Source organism: Nesoenas mayeri, assembly GCF_963082525.1.
Source record: "Nesoenas mayeri genome assembly, chromosome: 1".
Lineage (NCBI taxonomy): Eukaryota > Metazoa > Chordata > Aves > Columbiformes > Columbidae > Nesoenas > Nesoenas mayeri.
The window spans coordinates 69,842,751-69,863,071 of NC_137541.1; the positions used below are offsets into that span (position 1 = coordinate 69,842,751).

At 37.2% G+C, this 20,321-nt stretch overlaps 1 protein-coding gene across 1 annotated transcript in view; it reads right to left on the reverse strand.

Moving 5' to 3' along the window:
* Positions 1–20,321, reverse strand: part of CCDC91 (coiled-coil domain containing 91) — a gene marked incomplete at both ends in the record, with an annotated part of 107,617 nt that overhangs the window by 8,074 nt on the left and 79,222 nt on the right. Inside the window, one exon of the mRNA XM_080358420.1 lies at positions 18,694–18,807. Coding sequence (XP_080214546.1) covers positions 18,694–18,807 — 114 coding nt within the window. The remainder of the gene's footprint in view (positions 1–18,693; positions 18,808–20,321) is intronic.

Consider the following 20,321-nt stretch of genomic DNA (forward strand, 5'->3'; position numbering starts at 1 on the left):
AGGAAAGCAAAGATCAGATCCACTACTAAAATAAATAAGAAAACAACTAAATTTGGTACCTGTACATTAAATGAAAAATGCTTATATTTGAATTCATAAAAGAGAAGAACAGGGAATTATTTTGCAGACTGCTTCTAATGTTTTATAGACTACAGGCTGAGTAACACTGGCTTAGACCAGTCTAGTTTCAAATAAAATCAACTTCCCACATGTTATGCCACACAGAACCAATTCATATTTTCCTCCAGGCATAAAATTTTCTACCAGTTGTGAGAATGAAAAAAAAACCAAACAACATGGGCACAAATCACAGACATTCTGGTCCTCTGTTTATTCAAAATGTTTCTTTTATCCCTGTTCATACTCAGCATCTCAAGTCTGGCAAGTGTTTGTACAGCTTCTGATATCCACTAGATAACAGTCCCCACAAGGTAGGCACAAAGCAGAAGACTAATTGCAATGTAACTAAGGGCTAAATTCATCAGATCACCTCCTCTGATATGGAAGAAGGAACTGGGGCTACACAGGGTGTTTCAAAAAGATTGAACCAATTTCAAAGCATTAAATACCAAATTTGGTCCATCTTTTTGAAACACCCTGTATAACTGAACCTAAATAAAGGATTTGTAAGTGACTCAGATTGCTTTCTATCTGGGCTTGTCAGATCTTGAGTCCTCATAGAGGGCAGAAGTCCTTAATAGTGTGTGGGAGGGTTGCTTGCTTGTGTTTTGTGTTTTTTTAAATCTTGAACTGTTTTAAGTACGCAAGTCAGTCTTAGGCACGATCACATGCTGCTTTTATATGGCTACAAATGACTTGGCAGAGCTTACACAGGGCTTCCGTGGAGCTTCATAACCGCAAATTACCATCTCTACAGGAAAGTGCCTAAAGACTATCAGACTGTGCTTTCTGAAAAGCCCTGGCTGCAGGGTTGGGTGCTAAGTCTGGTACCAAAGATCTGTTTCACTTGTCAGGATGCACACACGTTCCAAGTTAATCAAGGGTAAGCATGTTTGGTTAAAAGCAACAAATATTTTCCTACATATATAAATTGCTGCTATTATCAAACCAATTAAAAATTGTTATCTGATGGGCTCATGGTGAGTCATGCTCACAGAATTGCCTCATGGTATTGAGATGGTATCTACAGAACTAGATTACTTAAGCCTAACTGAAAAGCAAACAACAAATAAAGATATTAATAAGAACAATATATTTTATTACTGTGGGAATGTATCTAACAGCATCAGGGAATAAGTATGTAAACAGAAATAATCCTTGCATCAAAAGTGTTTGCAGTGGATACAAACTAAACAAAACCCAACTATCCTAATAATGTGCATGACTGGGCAACTATAGAGTAAATCTTTCTGCAGTTGTATAACTGATATTTTGTTACCATGACTGTGTTCTGGATAACTATATGATTCTTCATTAATAGGGGAGCCACCAGAAGCACCATTTCCTTGCCTCTAAGTAGAAATATAACAGGTGGTTAATAGTAGACATCACAGAGAATCACTGTTTTAAACTGGGAGGTGAAAAACAATGTTATACACAAAGCTGAACCTACAGACAACATAAGGAGTTAAGACTGTAGTTATTCTACTTAGATATCAAGAACACTGGAGATATATCATGATTATCTGAAGGCTGCTATGAAAATGTGATACTATATGCCATTAGTTATCTCTAAAGCAACGTGTCCTCTAACAACACACTGGAGTTTGGTACATACTGAGGCAGCATGGGAAAAATTCTACCTCTTCGTTTTGAGGAACACTTGATTTAACAGTCAGGTTTTCGATTTTCATTTTAATGAAGCTTCAATTTTGAGTTGTGACAGGATGAAACAATATATACCTGATGACATAGGCAGAGATTACATCACATGAAATACAGGTATCTTTCTAAAATTATCATTCTAGATTAAAGTCGATGGATCCACATGAACAAATTCAACAAGTAAAATCACCCTGCAGTGAATCTGTGATAAATTTAGCATTAGGTCAGAGGTAAGCACATACATGCATTAAAATAAGTAATTTAGCATTGAGGTTCAGGGAACAGAAAATTAATTTTCTACTATTCAGATAGGCATTTTTGAGACTGCACTTAGTACTGGACTTCTTCAGTATTGAGAGGATTGCAGCTTTTGCTAATGCTTTTTACTGACAGACACATTTTACTGGAAACCCCAGTTTGGAATTTGAAGCCAAATTACTGCAGCAAAATTGAGGACAGCTGCTTGGAGAATCACTTCCTGAAGCTGCAGCTGCAACAATGTCATCAAAGATAAGACCTCCTTATTTTAAAACATACACAGGTTGAGAACCCATGGCTCTCAGCAGGTCACAACACCACAAACAGAAGATTCTAAAGGAGGAGGAAAAATATCACCAGCAAAACATAATCATGTGCAGGTGTTATGCTCTGCACAACTCCAAATTACTTCTGCAACTGCCAGCCAGCAGAGACTTCTCAACAACATGAATATAGTACATTGGCCAAAGCAGCTTCCTTTGGTTACTAGACCAGCTTCTGCTTCTTTTCCAGATGCAGATTTGTATTAAGGCTTTGGAGTGAAAGAATAACATCAAGGATGTGCAATTGCAAACAGAATGGTAGCTTTTTACCTTGAGAATACCTTATTTTACACTATTAAAACAAAAACAAACAAGAAACCACTGCTAAGCAGGGCAGGGAGGGGAGAGCAAGAGAGAAAAATATCCCCGAGCAAACAATATGAGTCAGTAGTCTGCAGCCAAAGCAGAAAAACAACATATATACATATTAACTAAATATATATTTAAGTCACTGAAGCATCTTGCTGAATTTCTAACACATGGGTAAAGACTGCTTCGTCTTTTTATTATTCACATTGACTTGAATACAAATAAGTAAACAGGAAACTACCTCATGTTGCTTCATCTATCTAATCTTACTATGGCTGTAGGTAAGAAAATCTACTTTTTGACATGTTTCTTTAGCTTCACAGACAACTTGATTGAGTCTCAAATTTTGATCCCACTTGCTTTGCTGCAGAAATCCAATTAAAGGAAAAATCATAGGAAAGATTCATCAAAACACATACGGTAAGGCCAACTTTCCCATTTATTTTTTAAATCACAGTTCAGCAGAAGGGTAAAAACAGTAAAAGACATATCTGAAAAATAAAGCAAAGAAGCTGCAAGATTAGAGATAAAAATGGCTTGAAAATTTCTACATATAACCAGTTCTGAAATGTTTCCAATAATTCCCCAGCTAAAAACCCAACAAAAAAAAAGCAAGCAGATAAAACTACAGAGGTTAAAGTACTTCCACATAAAAGGACTTGGGTGTAAATGAGACGCAGTACAGAAAAACTCAAACAAACACTGAACTCTGAATAATCCTCAGCTGTAGCAAAACACATTTAGGAACAGAATAAGCCATCGTTACACACAAAGCTATCTACTCATTTTATTTGTGCATTGAACAAAAGAAAAAATTAATTCTCTCTCAAAACTGTAGAGCCAAGAGGATCTGTTAAGTAATGGGACTTTGTGGTGGCCCTGCAATTACTCTGGGCCTATTCCAGGCTCATCCTGCTCTGGTGTATGGACAGAAAAATAATACACACAAAGATCACAATTGTTGTGGGTTTTTTTTGTGTGTGTATGTGGTTTTTTTGTTTGTTTGTTTTAATTTTATTATATTTATTAAAATGCCTGTGAGTTCTGGATCTTTGCAAACACAAAGCTGGAGACCACAACAGTGTCCTTGCATGTCATGGAAACACAATGGAAAAAAGGTCCTTCTGTATTCTGTTCTTGTCTCTTTGGGACTCATTTCTAATGTAATTGAAATGGTATCACAGAAATCTAGGGAAGGAAGAGACCTTGACCCAACTTCTGATCTTTGCACTAAGAACTCACAATAATACTAGAGTGGAACAATTGACTCTTCTCTCTTGCAATGTGACAGCCTTGCAGCTGCATGCCAAAATGTCTTTACTGAGCACATCCATGATTAAGTTACTAAGACTTTCTAGGATCCCCTCGGTGCCACAAGAATGGTACAATAGGGACTGTTGTTGGCCTATGACTAAGAAAATAAAATTGCACATAATTTGCTTAGCTTTAGTTAATCCAAGTTGATCATACTGAACTGATTAAACCTTGCATTTAGCACAAAATAATATGGAATAATTTGAAAAAAGAAAATTTATAACTGTTGCTGTGTTAACAAAATACATGCTTATATATACTTAAAAATTCTGAACTAAGAAATGTCAGTGAAGTACAAACCATTCGAATACAAATCTGGTTACAAGCATATAGTTGAATTTGAAAGAAAAAAGACAGCAAATGAACAAAAATTTTATTTTAATAGGAGTGACAAAATCATCACCAAGTCCTCCTCCTCGAAGTATTAACTTATATATATGTCTTAACTTATTATATGTCTAACCTCCAAAATTCAGCTGACCTGTCTGACTTTCTCACTAGGATGGTAAAATAAGGGTATTCATGTTCATTCACATACAAGGATCCACAGTTTCTTTCTGTTCTTTTAATTAGCTCATCTTAGTCAATCTAAAGCTCTCAGGAAAATGCCTATGGACAAGTCACGAGTTGCATTAAAAATTAGCAATCCCGTACAACTAATTAATAACTTGGAATTTTTTCTCTACTTGATCTCAAAGCAGATTTTGAGAAGTTGTACAGAATGCAAAATAACCAAATTCAAAGCAAATGATCTGGTTGGAAATCTCAGATTTCCAAAAGTACGGTACAAAATACTGTTCAGTTATGACACTGAAGGATGAATCAGGCGTAATATTGGAGACCCTCAATTAGGGAGGACAGGAGGTGTGTCAGAGTGAATCGGTTCCTCCTGTCACACACGGCCTGTGAATGGACAGCAGAAAGAAACATGGAAGGCTCTTCTGCTTCCTCATCAAATACTTGCAGAATGGAGGGACCCTGGAAGACAGATGTTGCATTTCTCCAGACCTCAAGTGTTGCTTAATTACCTAATGATGTGAAAAACACCATGATGGATACATCTGGGTGACATTAGTACAGTGTACACTACAAATCTTTATTAATGCAAACAGTCTATAGACACAGAGCAAGTTGAATGATTATGTGATTTGCAGACCAAATCTGAAGTTGATATACCTCCTACAGTAATTATAATGATGCACATTGGATTCAAAACATAATGCATCTAACTTACAAGAGTAGCTTTGAAATAGTGTAGTAATCAGTCACCTCACCGTTGAACGTTATAATTCATCCTGTTATTTTTTCCCCTTTTGGCTTTGATAGCACAATATTTTCTCAGCAATAACACCACTTGATTTCAGTTTCTACTGGAATCTTGCCTGACTAAAGAGTGCAGACATAATCTTGGTCTTTGTAGATTTATACAGTGAGGCACAAAAGGATATATGAAACAGTTTTAACCTAAGTAAGACTTTCAAGCTCTGGCATTTTATTCTAAAGGAATTGCAAAAAGCATACAACAGGTTATGTATGAAGTTTCAACTAAATTGCTTTCATCAGTAGAAATGATTACTCAAGGAGTTTGAAAATTATAATTTGGGTTATTTAATAATTTCCTTTGGATTTTAATGAATGTAAGTAAGTGGCAGAGAATTGTATGTTTTCCCCTTTCCATTTTTAGAGACAGAATACTATAATTCCCAGGAAATTAAAAATTCTCTTAAATGCATGATGATTCAGTATTGGAAAGTGGCACAAAAAATGCCGTAAGACCCCCTGAAGAAAAATGCCTAATAGGATCTATAGATTGAAATACTATATTCCTTCATCAGAAACTACCATTTCATTTTAATATTCAGAAGCAATAATTTCAAAATTTTTAAAAGTCCAGGAAGAAATGCCAAGCTCTCCTGTGTATGACATGCAGTGCACTGCTCCAGTCTGCCTTATTTCACAGAGGAGAAAATGGAGAGCCAGGTGCACCAACTCATCTTACACTACAACTTCACATAAATCCCTTATTTAATCCTTTGGGTTTATGCTGCTCTTTGAGTTGGGTAAAGGAGCAGTGTGAAAATGCTCCTAGAGCTTCAATGTAAATGTTTCTTTAATCCTATTAAAGCCACAAAACAGGCCCAGCTGAAGGAGCAGGAAACTGAGCTGAGGAACTCTCAGTGACCCCACCACTACTGTCTCTCTTGGCACTGACCTGTTGGTCACAAGTTCATCCTCGGCATGGCACAGATGTTCTGACATCAGGCTGATTCAGGACATCAATATGTGTACCCCTACAACACGTATGTACATACCAGATGGTGGTGTGCTTTGTAGTAACATGAAGTTCTGCATTGGTAACTTCAAGCTGAATTATTAAAACAGTGGATATAGAAAGATAGGATTAAACCTTTTTAAATGCAACTTTGTTGCATTACACAGAACTTTGTGTTCCCCAACTATGACATTAAATTCATCCAAAAATGATACAGCTTTATTGCTTTTCTTTTAAAGTCAGAAGAAGGGGAAAAAGTTAAAAGAAAAATACTCCAGGTGACACTACACTTTAAAAACTAGGAAACAGGTCTGTTAAAATGTGTTGGTGGTAACATTTAGGGTTTGGACTCTCATTAATGTGGCCCCAGGGAAAATATAAACACTCTTTCTGAAATTAAATCTTGAGTTTGCCCACCGCAGCCTTGTTTTCAGCTTTGGCTGCTGGCACTTCAGCCTGCAATTGAGGCCTTGCATCAAATGCCAAGCCAAACATTCAGGAACAAGAATGGTAATGACACCCTATTTTGTTCTAAGCCATATTAAAATATAACAAGTATTAAAAAAAAAATCACTCATTTGAGATTAATAACTTAAAAGAAACTGATTTTCATAACCTCTCTCACTCGCACTTGCCTTCAAATAATAAACCTTGAAAAGAAAGCTGTGTTTGATGCTTGAAATCAAGCACACTTGCAAAGCAACAACACATATCAAAATTCTGATAATAAATGGATAACACCGAAGGGAACAAGTTTTACCTACAGGAGTTCAACAATAATTTCTCTGGTTTTGATGCAGGACTTTGCAAGTGACTTAACATAAATGGATGAATAAATGAAAGTCACCAATCTGTAATGCAAGATTTTTAAGAAGGGTCCTGTATAATATGAACATATGCTGATGTCATAACTCTGTCACTGAAACATTTCATACCAGCATCTGTTTAAATTCTCTCTCTTATTGTCACCTTCTTTTCCTAAACACATGGCATTCAAGGTGAAAATGTGCTTCACCAGCTATTTGTTTTTCTCGTCTTTCTCTTCTGAGACTCTAGCAGCATCCTCCTGTAATCTCACAATGTAGACAGATCGAGAGCACTAGAAAAAATGTATGATATACCTTCTGTCCCGGGTAAGGAATAGGGACCTCTTGCCCAATAAGAGAATGGTCAGCCCTGCCTACCCTACTCTCAGTTTCTGTAATGCAACACGGTGTATAGATACCATCCCCTATACAGGAAAAATTGCAGTTTGGTTCTATGTGGGATGTATGGAGCATCTTATCTAATTACTGCTCTAATGCAATTCCCCTAGACAGGAATCTGAGCTGCAAATTAATCTAACTTGAAGAGCAGACTGTAAACGTGACTCAAAGCAGTGACTAAAGACAGTTTATCTGCTACTGAAGAAATGGAAATTTTGAAGAATGTGAAGTTACTGATTCACCAAAGAGAGAGAGGAAAAGCAGTGCCAGGTCTTCTACCAGGACACATTAGGAAATGGTTCACTGAGAATGCACAGCAGTCACTTGAAGAATATGAGATTACAATATTCTCTAGACTTCTACCCAACATACTGAGTTAATTCCAAGCGTTCTTTTGTCTACGTTTTGAAAAATAATCATTAAAAATTGCTGAGCAGCAACATGAATGACAAAGTGTGACCCAGTAGGTGCCAATTCATGACCTAGTCTGTGTAGAAACTCCCCACTTTTATTTGCAGACTTCCCAGATTTCGGTCTGAAAGCATTGGACAAGCAGGTGCTGTGTGCTTGTCTTGCCTTTCCTGAAGACAGTAAATGGAAAGAACGCAGGCAGCTGAATCCTTAATACTGTTCTAAGCTATTGCTGAAAAGGGTTGGCAGCAAACACTTTTTAACCATGCAAGCACATCAGCACTATTCTTGGAACCATGAAGTCAACTCAATATTTTAAAAGCCTGCAGATTATAAGTGTACAGCCTAGTTACTGAAGTAGTTTACGGTAACAGTTATTTTCTGTTCAATCCAAGACATTAGTAGGCATTTTAGAAGCCTTTCGAAGCACATCATTTCACATGCATGTATAGTACATTTCTAAAAGGCAAGTAAAGATTTTTTTCTTTTACTTCCACTCATCATCAAGCCAGTCAGTTGTATAAATATATACTTTATCAGAAATAGTGAATAATTTGGCAAGTTTACTTAAGAGTGTAAAAAAACAAGACTGGATGAGCACAGTTGAGAAGTCTAGGCAACATAAAGAAAGTAAAAAAAAAATTTATAATCTAATGCTCAGCTTTCATAGTGTAATTATCATGGATTTAAAGCTACATTAGGATTCAAAGTTAAAGTGATTTTGCTGAGTTGCAATGGTTACTGCCAACAGATGTATCACAAAAGTGATGCATGTATAGAAGCACAGAGAGGAAAGCAAAGGTGCAATCAACAAGAAAAGGTGAAGGAATTCTCAGCTAAATAAAGCTGAGAGATGTTACCTATCAATAGATGCCTAAAAGGCAACCTATTTCATAATTTCAAGAAAGACAAAATAAACATGAGCAATAGCTGAACTCTGCGTCAACTCTTAGTTGGACAGAAAGTAGAATGCTATAAAAATTGCTTTAATTGCAATGCACCACAATTTCGATAATAAGCTTGAAGACTGATGTATGGGTAAGATGAAAATGGTTCCAACCTTGGGACATTTCCTCAGTAGCAGAAACATCAATTACATATATAGATTTTTCTACATAGCTAATGTCACCTCCAAAAGCAGAAAAATTAAAAATCATTAACAGAAATAGTAATTAAAAACAGAGACTTTTATCTGTTTGATAACAGGGGCCAATAAGCCATTGTTATTTTCCATTAAAGCAATGTTTGGAGAAGTTTTCTGATAAAAATATTGCTTTCAAATAACATTTTACAATCACAGCCAGTTTGAGCTACCAGACAGACATCTTATTTCTGTTTTACTGTGCTGATTTTCCCCATTAATTTGATCTAATTATTGATACTAGAAGGGTTATAAACTACAAGGTCCTTATGAAGATTATATGACCTGTATGCTAACTAAGGCATTTTTGCCAATATTGTAAAGTACTAAAATACTATTTCAACTGCAGCACTAAAATATGCAAAGGGCGAACTTTTAATCTGATTCATTTAAGAAAAACTTCATCGACCATTTTGTATGATAATTTTGATGGATAAATAAAAGAGCAACTACGCAGAGGAGTGAATTACAGAGAGTTCCTCAGACAATCTGAACAACCCGAAGGAATTTGCTGCCTTTCCTCAACAGGGTGGATAATTTAATTAATTTGAATGTTTGCCCTGAACTTCAAGCATTCTTTACCTTGAATAATCTAATACAAGATATTAGTTTTCATCACAAAATCTTCTCTTAAAATATTAAAGAACGATGGACCTCATATACAGAGGCATCTTCCAAAACTATCTCTGAAAAAGTTTTCTATGTTTTGCCAAAAAATGTTGCCATCATCATCTCAAATTATTTTTTTTAAAACTGATGAATATTATTAAAAAAAAAAGCTTAGCCCTTGGAAGATCTCCTAACAAACTCTGGCTTGCACCAGTATTAGTAAAATGTGCTGATAAGGAAGACCCACTTTTTCCCAGGGAGTATGAACTGAGATAGGAGGTAAGCAAATCTGAAAATCTAATTTACTAATGAAGGATGAGTGGGTACGTAATGTCTCTAAAGATTAATTTGAGAGTATTTTCTATGTGGGGTATCATACCAGCACTTCTTTTCTGTTTTATGTCCTTTCACTATGTTTTTCCATTTCTATTATCTTACTTTACTAATAAAAGTGAATTAACATGGGTTAATTATTTGGTCTTGAATCTAAACAAAGCTAAAAATGAATCAAAAACAGTTGTAATAACTTGTTTCATGGTAAAAAGGAACCTGAAATATATGCAAATTTTACATAATGAAGGCATGAAAATATTCGCTGCCCTACTTTGTTGGATAAGTTCAAAATTGTTACTTAAAAGCCAGGTACTGTAACTCCAACCCACAAAGAAAGTTACTTGTGCTACAGAAGTCAAAGGCATAAACCTAAAATAAATTTATATTGGACATACCAGGACAATATCTGGCCAATCATATCCGACTTTTGAGCCTTGGTATGTATTTTAGCACACCATTACCCTTATTAGACCATGCTTTTCTGAACTGATTGATGATTCAGTATACCAACCAACATCATATAAGGCTGTTGTCAGAGGGTGTAGGGAGGCAACTCAGAAAGCTAAGGCCTCCTTAGAATTAAATCTGGTGAGAGGAGTCAAGGATAACAGGAAGAGCTTTTTCCAATACGTGGCAGATAAAACTAACACCAGAGGCAATGTAGGCCCACTGATGAATGAGGTGGGTGCCCTGGTGACAGAAGATACAGAGAAGGCAGAGTTACTGGATGACTTCTTTGTCTGTCTACTCTGCCGGAAGCTGTCCTGAGGAGCCCCGTACCGCTGAGGCCCCAGTGGAAGGCAGGAAAATGGAGGAGTTTGCCTCAGTTGACGAGGACTAGGTTAGGGAGCAATTAGGCAACCTGGACATCCATACATCCATGGGTCCGGATGGGATGCACCTGCGGGTGCTGAGGGAGCTGGCTGAGGTCATTTCTGGACCACTCTCCATCATCTTTGCTAAGTCTTGGGAAACGGGAGGGGTGCCTGAGTACTGGAGAAAAGCAAATGTCACTCCAGTCTTCAAAAAGGGCAAGAGGGAGGACCCGGGTAACCATAGACCAGTCAGCCTCACCTCCATCCCTGGGAAACTGATGGAACAACTTATCCTTGGTGCCATCTCAAGGCATATCAGGGATAAGAGGGTCATTAGGGGGAATTCAACATGGCTTCACCAAGGGGAAGTCGTGCTTGACCAACCTCATTGACTTTTATGAGGACATAACAAGGTGGATGGATGATGGCAGAGCGGTGGATGTGGTCTACCTTGACTTGAGTAACGCATTTGACAGTCTCCCACAGCATCCTTACAGCTAAACTGAGGGAGTGCAGTCTGGATGATTGGGTAGTGAGGTGGAAGAAGCTGAAGGGAAGAAGCCAGAGAGTCGTGGTCAATGGGGCAGAGTCTTGTTGAAGGCCTGTATCTAGTGGAGTCCCTCAAGGGTCAGTACTGGCGCCTATATTATTCAATATATTCATCAACGATTTGGACGAGTGAACAGAGTGTACTATCAGCAAGTTTGCTGATGACACTAAGCTGGGAGGAGTGGCTGACGCGCCAGATGGCTGTGCTGCCATCCAGCGAAGCCTGGACAGGCTGGAGAGTTGGGCGGGGAAAAATTTAATGAAATGTAACAAGAGAAAGTGTAGAGTATTGCATCTGGGCAGGAACAACTCCAGGTTCCAGTACAAGTTGGGGAATGACCTATTAGAGAGCAGCATAGGGGAAAGGGACCTGGGGGTCCTGGTGGGCAGCAGGATGACCATGAGCCAGCACTGCACCCTTGTGGTCAGGAAGGCCAATAGCATCCTGAGGTGTATTAGAAGGGGGGTGGTTAGTAGGTCGAGAGAGGTCCTCCTCCCCCTCTACTCTGCCCTGGTGAGACCCCATCTAGAATATTGTGTCCAGTTCTGGGCCCTTCAGTTCAAGAAGGACAGGGAGCTGCTGGAGAGAGTCCAGTGCAGGGCAACAAAGATGATCAAGGGAGTGGAGCCTCTTCCTTATGAGGAAAGGCTGCGGGAGCTGGGTCTCTTTAGCTTGGAGGAGACTACGGGGTGACCTCATCAATGCTTACAAATATATAAAGGGTGAGTGTCACAAGGATGGAGCCAGGCTCTTCTCAGTGACAACCAATGATAGGACAAGGGGTAATGGGTTCAAACTGGAACACAAGAGATTCCACTTAAATTTGAGAAGAAACTTCTTCTCAGTAAGGGTAACAGAACACTGGAACAGGCTGCCCAGGGCAGGTTGTGGAGTCTCCTACTCTGGAGACATTCAAAACCCGCCTGGACACATTCCTGTGTAGCCTCATCTGGGTGTTCCTGCTCCGGCAGAGGGATTGGACTAGATGATCTTTCGAGGTCCCTTCCAATCCCTAACATTCTGTGATCACCTTTAAAAAAGGTCTGATTTTGTTTTGTTAATTGAACAAAGTTAAATGTTTCTGAAGTCAGAAACAAACCTCAACTGTAAATGTTGTTATCTGTGGTGATAGCAAATGACAAATATTGAGCATAAATGACTTTTACATTCTCTTTTATAAGCATATGACTTGAATTATAGCCAGGTGATGGGAGTTGAGAACACAGATGGCTTTGCAGAATATCCAGGTACTATGTATTTATGATTTGAAAGAATACAATAAAGATATGCTATGAACACAGCAAAGAAAATAATTAACAAATTAGGAAAAAAAAAATATACACAGATAACAAGGTTTATAGCAATTGTAACATAGATAATCTTCCACGGTCTATACTGGTAAAGGTGCTTTCAAGATAGATTTTGTAAGCTTTATAGCTGATCTACAAAATCAAAAGTTAAAAAAACCCCAAACAAAACAACAAAAAACAACAACAACAAAAAATCAACCAAACAACAACAAAACCCCAAGCCAACCCACCAGACAAAAAAACCCCAACCTAAACCAGTTCTAGAAGTACATTCATGATAGATCAAATCTGATGAAATGCAGCACACAGAACTTCAAAAAAACCCTGAAACTGATTTTGTCACATAACCGAACTCCAAAACAGGGTACAGGTCTCAAAAGACCAAAACAAAAGCCTACTTGTTTTATTCAGACAAAATAAACACACAAAGTATACTCCACAAATGTAATTCATTATCAAAAATGAACCTGATGCACAAGAATGGCCATGGAGGAAATTAGGTGTGTTAATCTGACTTACTAATAGATATTTCCTGCTATCTTGGATATAACTTGGTCAGTATTTTTCTTCCCTTAAACAGCATTATGACTATAATTCAACTGTGCACAGAATGAAATGCACAATTCCCTCTCCAAACATTAAATACTTGTTTCTTTCCAGAATAATCCCACTGAAACTGGGCAAATGTATGACTTGCACTTTAAGGTATGGCCCAAGATGAGCTGACCCTCTATAATTGCGTGTTATTAGGGTAATCTTGAGGATTTTCTAAATATTCCAAGAGGTTTTCAGAAAAGAGCAAAAATACTTCCAGTTCTTTTAGTTACACGGTAAATAGCTAAGCTGACTGTCCTAGCTCATACCAAGCCCCCACAGAGGTAACGTCCCACGCATCCCGCTAGCTGGACAAACTCACACAGAAAGCACCTGGTCAGGGAAGCAGGAAATAGGCCTGGAATTCTACTTTCCAAAAGCAATTGTATTATTACCAAACTAAAGGAATAATTTCTCTGTACAAAGCCAGAAGAGAAACTTGCCAGATTTTTCTGCACTTTACAGTAAGACAGACAGGGCTTATACCAGCTTGCCAGTGATTCTTAAGTACAAATAAAATACTGTTGTCGTAATAGGCCCTCCGTTTACATAGTTTCGGAAAAAATTATCTATGAAATATTAAACCCAAAAAATAATCTCATTTGGATATTCCCAATTCTGAAGTGTGCACTTATATTTTGGTAAATATTAGTCAGAGAAACGCAATGTTTAGTTATGCTTTTTTTCTAAAGGTTATGAGGCACAGCTGCACAAATCATATGACAACACACAGTAGTACAGTGAATTTTATTACAATGGTTAGATCTTTGCTTCCAGCTTTTGTCCCTTAAATCAGGATGGGAGTGCATTTGTGACGTGTCTGTATCTTTCAGGGAAACATGGGCTGCATAAAAACAAGTCTGTCATTCAAATGATTACTCAAGTCCTAACAAGTATGCTTTCCCCTGTAGGCCAAAATATGCCCTTTAAAGTCAATGAGAGCTGTGTACAATGTACCACACAAAATATGACTGCTTAACAGAATTATAGGTTTACTGTCAGAAAACAAGCAATAAATCTTCCTAAGGAAGAAGAATGTCAATGTAAATAGCAAAAATTAAAATTTGCTTGCTGGCTGGCTATGATGTGCTAAAGGCATGCATACCACAAGTAGTTTTTACTTTTAAGTACCAGGTTTTAATTTAATAATTTCCTTTTTTAAAAGTCTTAATGAAGTCCATGTATGTATTACTTCATATCATGAAAGCATAACGGATTTGGTAAGAGCTCAGTTCTCCAAGCTTCCTGAGACAAGTAAAAGCAGAAACATTTGGAATTAGACCTCGAGTCATAATTTAATTATTAGTATCCTACCACTTTCCACAAATCCATCTTTCTTTTCTGGTAGACAGAGAAGACTTGATTGCACATATGCCGAAATAAAAACTCACATCGGTTTAGGACTGAGGTAACAAATGGTACATGAGCCACAGGTAGGTCCTACAAATATGGAAGCTGCTGCTGCTGCTACATTGGTCCCCTTGAGGAAATGGAAAACAACCAAGTGCCTTCTTTTGTATTTCTCCATGATGTAGCGCATGGCCAATGGATTTGGCACTTCTTACAGACATTAACTTTATTTGTTGAGACACACCTAGTATTTCTACACTTTAAGAATCAGAAATGGTAGCAATTAATTTTCAACCTGTCTTAATAAAAAAGATAATAGTATTCTAATTGGAGTGATTATTTTTTTGTACTGAACCCTTCATATTTGTGTTTATTCTTCTCTGCCGTAGCCATGTTGATTCAAATGATCCAACAGGTACCAAAATAAAGTGAATGAGAATTTGAACATACTGAATATTAAATACAACTAAATCAAGTTCATCTTGTGGCCTAGAAATAGAGGAAATAGATAAAAATATCCAAAACAAAGATAAGTTGCAAATTTGTAAATCACACTAAGTTCCTTAATATATGGTTGGTATGCTGAAGGCAAGGGAAAGATTAAAAGTCATTCACAGTTAACTTAATGCTGAAATATATAATAATTTAATCAATCTTTTACTGGAACACTCTCTGAAAAGCAACTTTATCTGCTGAGTTGGAGACTAAAACAACTGAGACACCTAAGATGGGGACTAAGCAATTGTTGGGGACTAAAATGCATTGTAGAACAGGATCTGTTATTATTTTTGAGATTGGCTTCAGTTACATTAAATATTTAACATTGTTGCCCTAGTGCATGGTTCAATGTTTATAAAAATAGCTCTATATAATTCTGGCAAAACATTGGTATTTAAAAGGTATTTAAATCTTTTGCATTTTAAATCTTAAACACAAACAATTAAATATCAAAGGTTAAAAACCATAGTTTTAAAAAGAAAACCAGGTGTGAATCAATGTGATCTACAGAGATGACTACCGGGCTCCTAGTAAAAGATCCTTTTTTAAACATAAAAGAATTGAAACATAATATTGATGTAAAAATAGAAATACAAAAATTGAAGGGCATTTCAGATGACACATGGAGAATAAATTTTAATTTACATTCAATCTAAAAAGGACAAAAAATAAATCAAGTAAGATGTGTTCTCACTTCAGCTGAGCTGAGGTGAAACTAAGTATGTGATTGACAGATACTCAATGACACACATCTTCACGCTCTGACTTCTTCTTTGGAGAGGGAGGTGATTGTCCCGCTCTGCTCTCCACTGGTGTGGCCTCACCTGGAGCACTGTGTGCTGTTCTGAGCACCACAGGATAAAAAGGATATAAAGCTACTAGAGAGTGTCCAGAGGAGGCCACAAAGTTGCTGAAGGGTTTGGAGGGGAAGCCGTATGAGCAGTGGCTAAAGTCACTTGATTTGTTCAGCCTGGAGAAGAGGTGACGGAGGGGAGACCTCATGGTGGCTACAAGGGGAGGAGGAGGGGCAAGGTTTAGTGACCAAAGACAGAATCCGAGGGAATGTCAGGAAGATGTGCCAGGGGAGGTTTAGGTTGGACATTAGGAAAAGGTTCTTCACTCGGAGCGTGGTGAAGCACTGGCACAGGCTCCCCAGGGAGGTGTCACGGCCCCAAGCCTGACAGTGTTCAAGAAGAGACTGGACAACACCCTCAGACACATGGTGTGAACTGTGGGGTGTCCTGTGCAGGGACAGGAGCTGGACTCATTGATCCCGTGAGTCTCTTCCAATTCAGGACATTCCACGAATCTGTGACTCTACTTCTTTCAACCTTTAGTCTCTAAGACCACAAATCTAGTAGATCTATATACCCATTCTAATTAGTCAAATTTCTCTCAAGCAAATTTTCCTACAAAATTTAGATATTGGAACAGAAAATTCTACACTAAATACAGGTTTTTCAATAGTCTTCCACTGTTTTTGAGTACAGAAAAACGTAAGTTAGAATCCCATCCTACTCTTGGCTTAATTAAAAAAAAAAAGTTTTAGAGACATTATAAGAGAAAAATTGTTAGAAAAGGAAAACTAGAGGAAATAAAAATTTCTGCACCAAGATATTATTTAATATCACAATGGATCTTACATATTCCAAATTAATGTGAAGTCACCCTGTCAGAATCCAGTTTGATTATTTATTTGACACTACTGGAAATAGTTGTTTTAAAACACTATGCACAGCACTGTAGACATTAAAAAGTCAACCACAGGCATGGAAAAAAAAAAAAATTAAGAGAAAACAGTGCACGAATGTCTTGCACAAAATTTAGTATGACTAAGTAATCATAAAGAGACAAAATCAAAGTAATTAAATTATTTAAAATGTCAAATGACATTTTAAATAACAAAAAAACTCCAATATGGATAACTCAAAGAATAAGAATTCCTATAAAATAACTAGACAAATTCAGTTAAAGTTTCATGCTCCAGGATAAAGCTGACATTTTTGAGGCACTTTATTCATACTGAAATCAAATCTGACATTCACTGTTTATTTAAAGGGGGCAGTGGATAAAGCTCCTTACAGAAAAGGGTTATAAAACTCTTCATTAACGATTACAGAAAGAATTTCCAACCAATTCCATATGCAAAAATTATAAACAATTACACTAAGGACACATTACAGAATAGAAAAAAACTTAGAAGTTGACTGAAATACTTTGACATTCAAGAACTGTGCAGAATGAATGGAAATGATGCTCCTTCTAGATGAACCAAAGAGGAACTTCACATGTGTAAGATAGACTAACACTAGTCAGACAATGCAAATAATGGCAATGTGCTCCAGCTGTGTGTAGGTAGAAAGAAGTGGAAGAAAGTCTCCACTCCTGATGCAAATGGAAATATAAGAGATTAAGGACTAATGAGTTGCTATTGAAGAGCCTGCAGGAAATTACTGTCAATCCAAAATGGTGCGATCTAGCTGCCAACAGTGAGGAGTATGCATAGAGGGACTAGATGATCTGCACTAGTGGTCCTATTGACCAATTTATTTCTGATTTAAGCTATTTTAATAGTAGACCTATTTTCACTTTCCTCACTGTTTATCCTTTGTAAATGACCAACTTCAGATATAAATAAGCTCAAACATCCTTATGGATGCTAAATGTAAACTTCTCCACACACAACATAATAGAAGAGTACTCATTCAATACTAATCTTAACTAGTAGTAGAGCGAAACTTCTGAAGTTAAATCCTGTTTCCTATAATACTACTCAGTTCATAAAAGCACAGAATAGAAGAGGACAAACATATTATTTCTACTTCCTTCTCAGGACATTACCAATTAGATTCAAGGTTAGTGACTTTGTTTATTGAGAATAGTGATATAACTGAATTTGATCTTGGGCTGCTACCACCATATGAAAGGAAGAGGTTATATACTTTTTTTTATTTTTATAAAGAGCCTCAGAGGAGAGAAGTGTGTTAATTTTTTCTCCTCCTACGGGAAGCAAATCAAACTCTCTTTTGAATTACATTTTACTGTTTACACACAAGCATAAAACCACAAGTATGCAGCATTAACAGAATACTTGAAACCAAGTTTCAGAACATTACAACCTTTCATAACAAGGCCAGTGCACTGGCTATAAATCATGCTCAATAGAATACCAATAAATTTTCAGGCTATCGTATAAGTCAGTTGAGAGGAAAAGTTAATGACCTTCATGTGCACACAAACTACACAATAAAGTTAATTTGTGAACATAAAATAGCATCTGTTGTTAATACCAAAATGCTTTCAATGAGCTGAACTCAGATCACAATTTAAATTTGACAGACTGCATTTGTGCCTGATCTTTAAGTTACGGTAATAAGAAATGCTGTAAATTTCAACCAGTGCATGAATTTGTGCTTTCATCTTGTGAAGAGCTTAACTTTATAGAAATATACATGAAGAAATATATCATAGAAACAAACTGTTTGAAAAAATGAATGACAAATCCGAAGACGTAGCTCCTGAATCTGCCTTCTTGTGCATTTTAAGATGTTTCAGGATTAAACTTCACCAATTTCTCACTGAATGAAATGAAACCCATTAGCCACTGGTAACTCACCCTTTTCTGCTCTTTAATATATTCCATCAGTTCCTCTCTTGTCCTTTTCACTGCTTCTTCAATTGCCTTTTCACTTCGGTTTTGCTCCTCCATTAATGCTTCTTTAACAATTTCCTTTTTAAAAGGAAACATGCAAGTGTAAATATTAAAAGTATTTCACAAATGTAATACAGGTCATCCCTTCCTACCAAAATTTTATCCTGACCACACTACTTTCTCGATGATAGTTATCAGAAATGTATGCAATATCTTCACAAAAATTCATGAATTCTGTACTTTGATCACTAAAGGGCCTAAAGAAGAGTGAAATAAACACTTTAAATCTGTTTTAATGGATACATAATGTTCCCTGAGAGCAGAAGAGGAGGAAGCAATACAGGTACTATACTCCAACGGAAGCAGGGATGTACTAGTTACTATGAATAGAGTAGAATAGAGTAGCACAGCACAGCACAGCACAGCACAGCATAGAATAGAATAGAATAGAATAGAATAGAATAGAATAGAATAGAATAGAATAGAATAGAATAGAATAGAATAGAATAGAATAGTTCCAGTTGGAAGAGACCTACAATAATCAAGTCCTGACCACTGCCTGACCACTCCAGGGCTGACCAAAAGTTAAAGCAAATTATTAAGGGCATTGTCCAAATGCCTCTTAAACACTGACAGGCTTGGGGCATCACCCACCTCTCTAGGAAGCCTGTTCCGGTGTTGGGTCACCCTCTCAGTAAAGAAACGTTTCCAAATGTCTGGTCTAAACCTCCCCTGATGCAGCTTTGAACCATTCCCATGCATCCTGGCACTAGATACCAGGAAGAAGAGCTCAGCACCTCCCTCTCCATGTCCCCTCCTCAGGAAGCCACAGAGAGCCACAAGGTCGCCCTTCAATCTCCTTTCCTTCATATTGCATGGCTGTTTAGAACTTGCATGCAGGCTGTTCTAGCATCACAATATCTAGAGTCCTAATGACAATAAATTTGTCTCCAAACCTTGGGAAATTCCAGGTTCATTCTGTCCACAGCAGTAAAAAGCAACAATGGAATCCCACCCAGCCCCCAAATTAGCATTGCCCTACATCAAACCTGATTCAATACTAGAAATGCATCACAGCAGAGAAAGCCAAGAACCACTTCTCAAAACAACTCTATCACCTCCCGTACAACTTATCTGTGTACGTTATCAGCTCAGGAAACAACTGCCTGGACCAAAGTCACTATCCTAAAACTTAAGTCCCAGCATCCCAAATCTACTCATGAAACAGTAACATTATTTTGATTCCAAAATGCAGGAAAATTAAGTGACAAGCACAAGACTCCTGAAAACAAACCATATAAAAATGTAACATTACATTTACCATATGCTATTAGTGTATAAAATCAAGAATACCAGCACTGGACTAAACTCCATTGTTTTTAAAAACTCTTCAGTGGAAGCATTTCAACTGAAAAAGGAACTGTTATTTCTTACCTTTAGCTATTTGTCCCTTTTCAGCCAGAACTACATAGTTTCTGCAAAAATATACCTTTGCTATCTGTGTAACAGAAAAAGTCTAAAATTCGAATGTTGAAATGTGCAACTATGTAGTCCCTACTGTTCTGGGATATAGCAAATACAGAAATCATAGT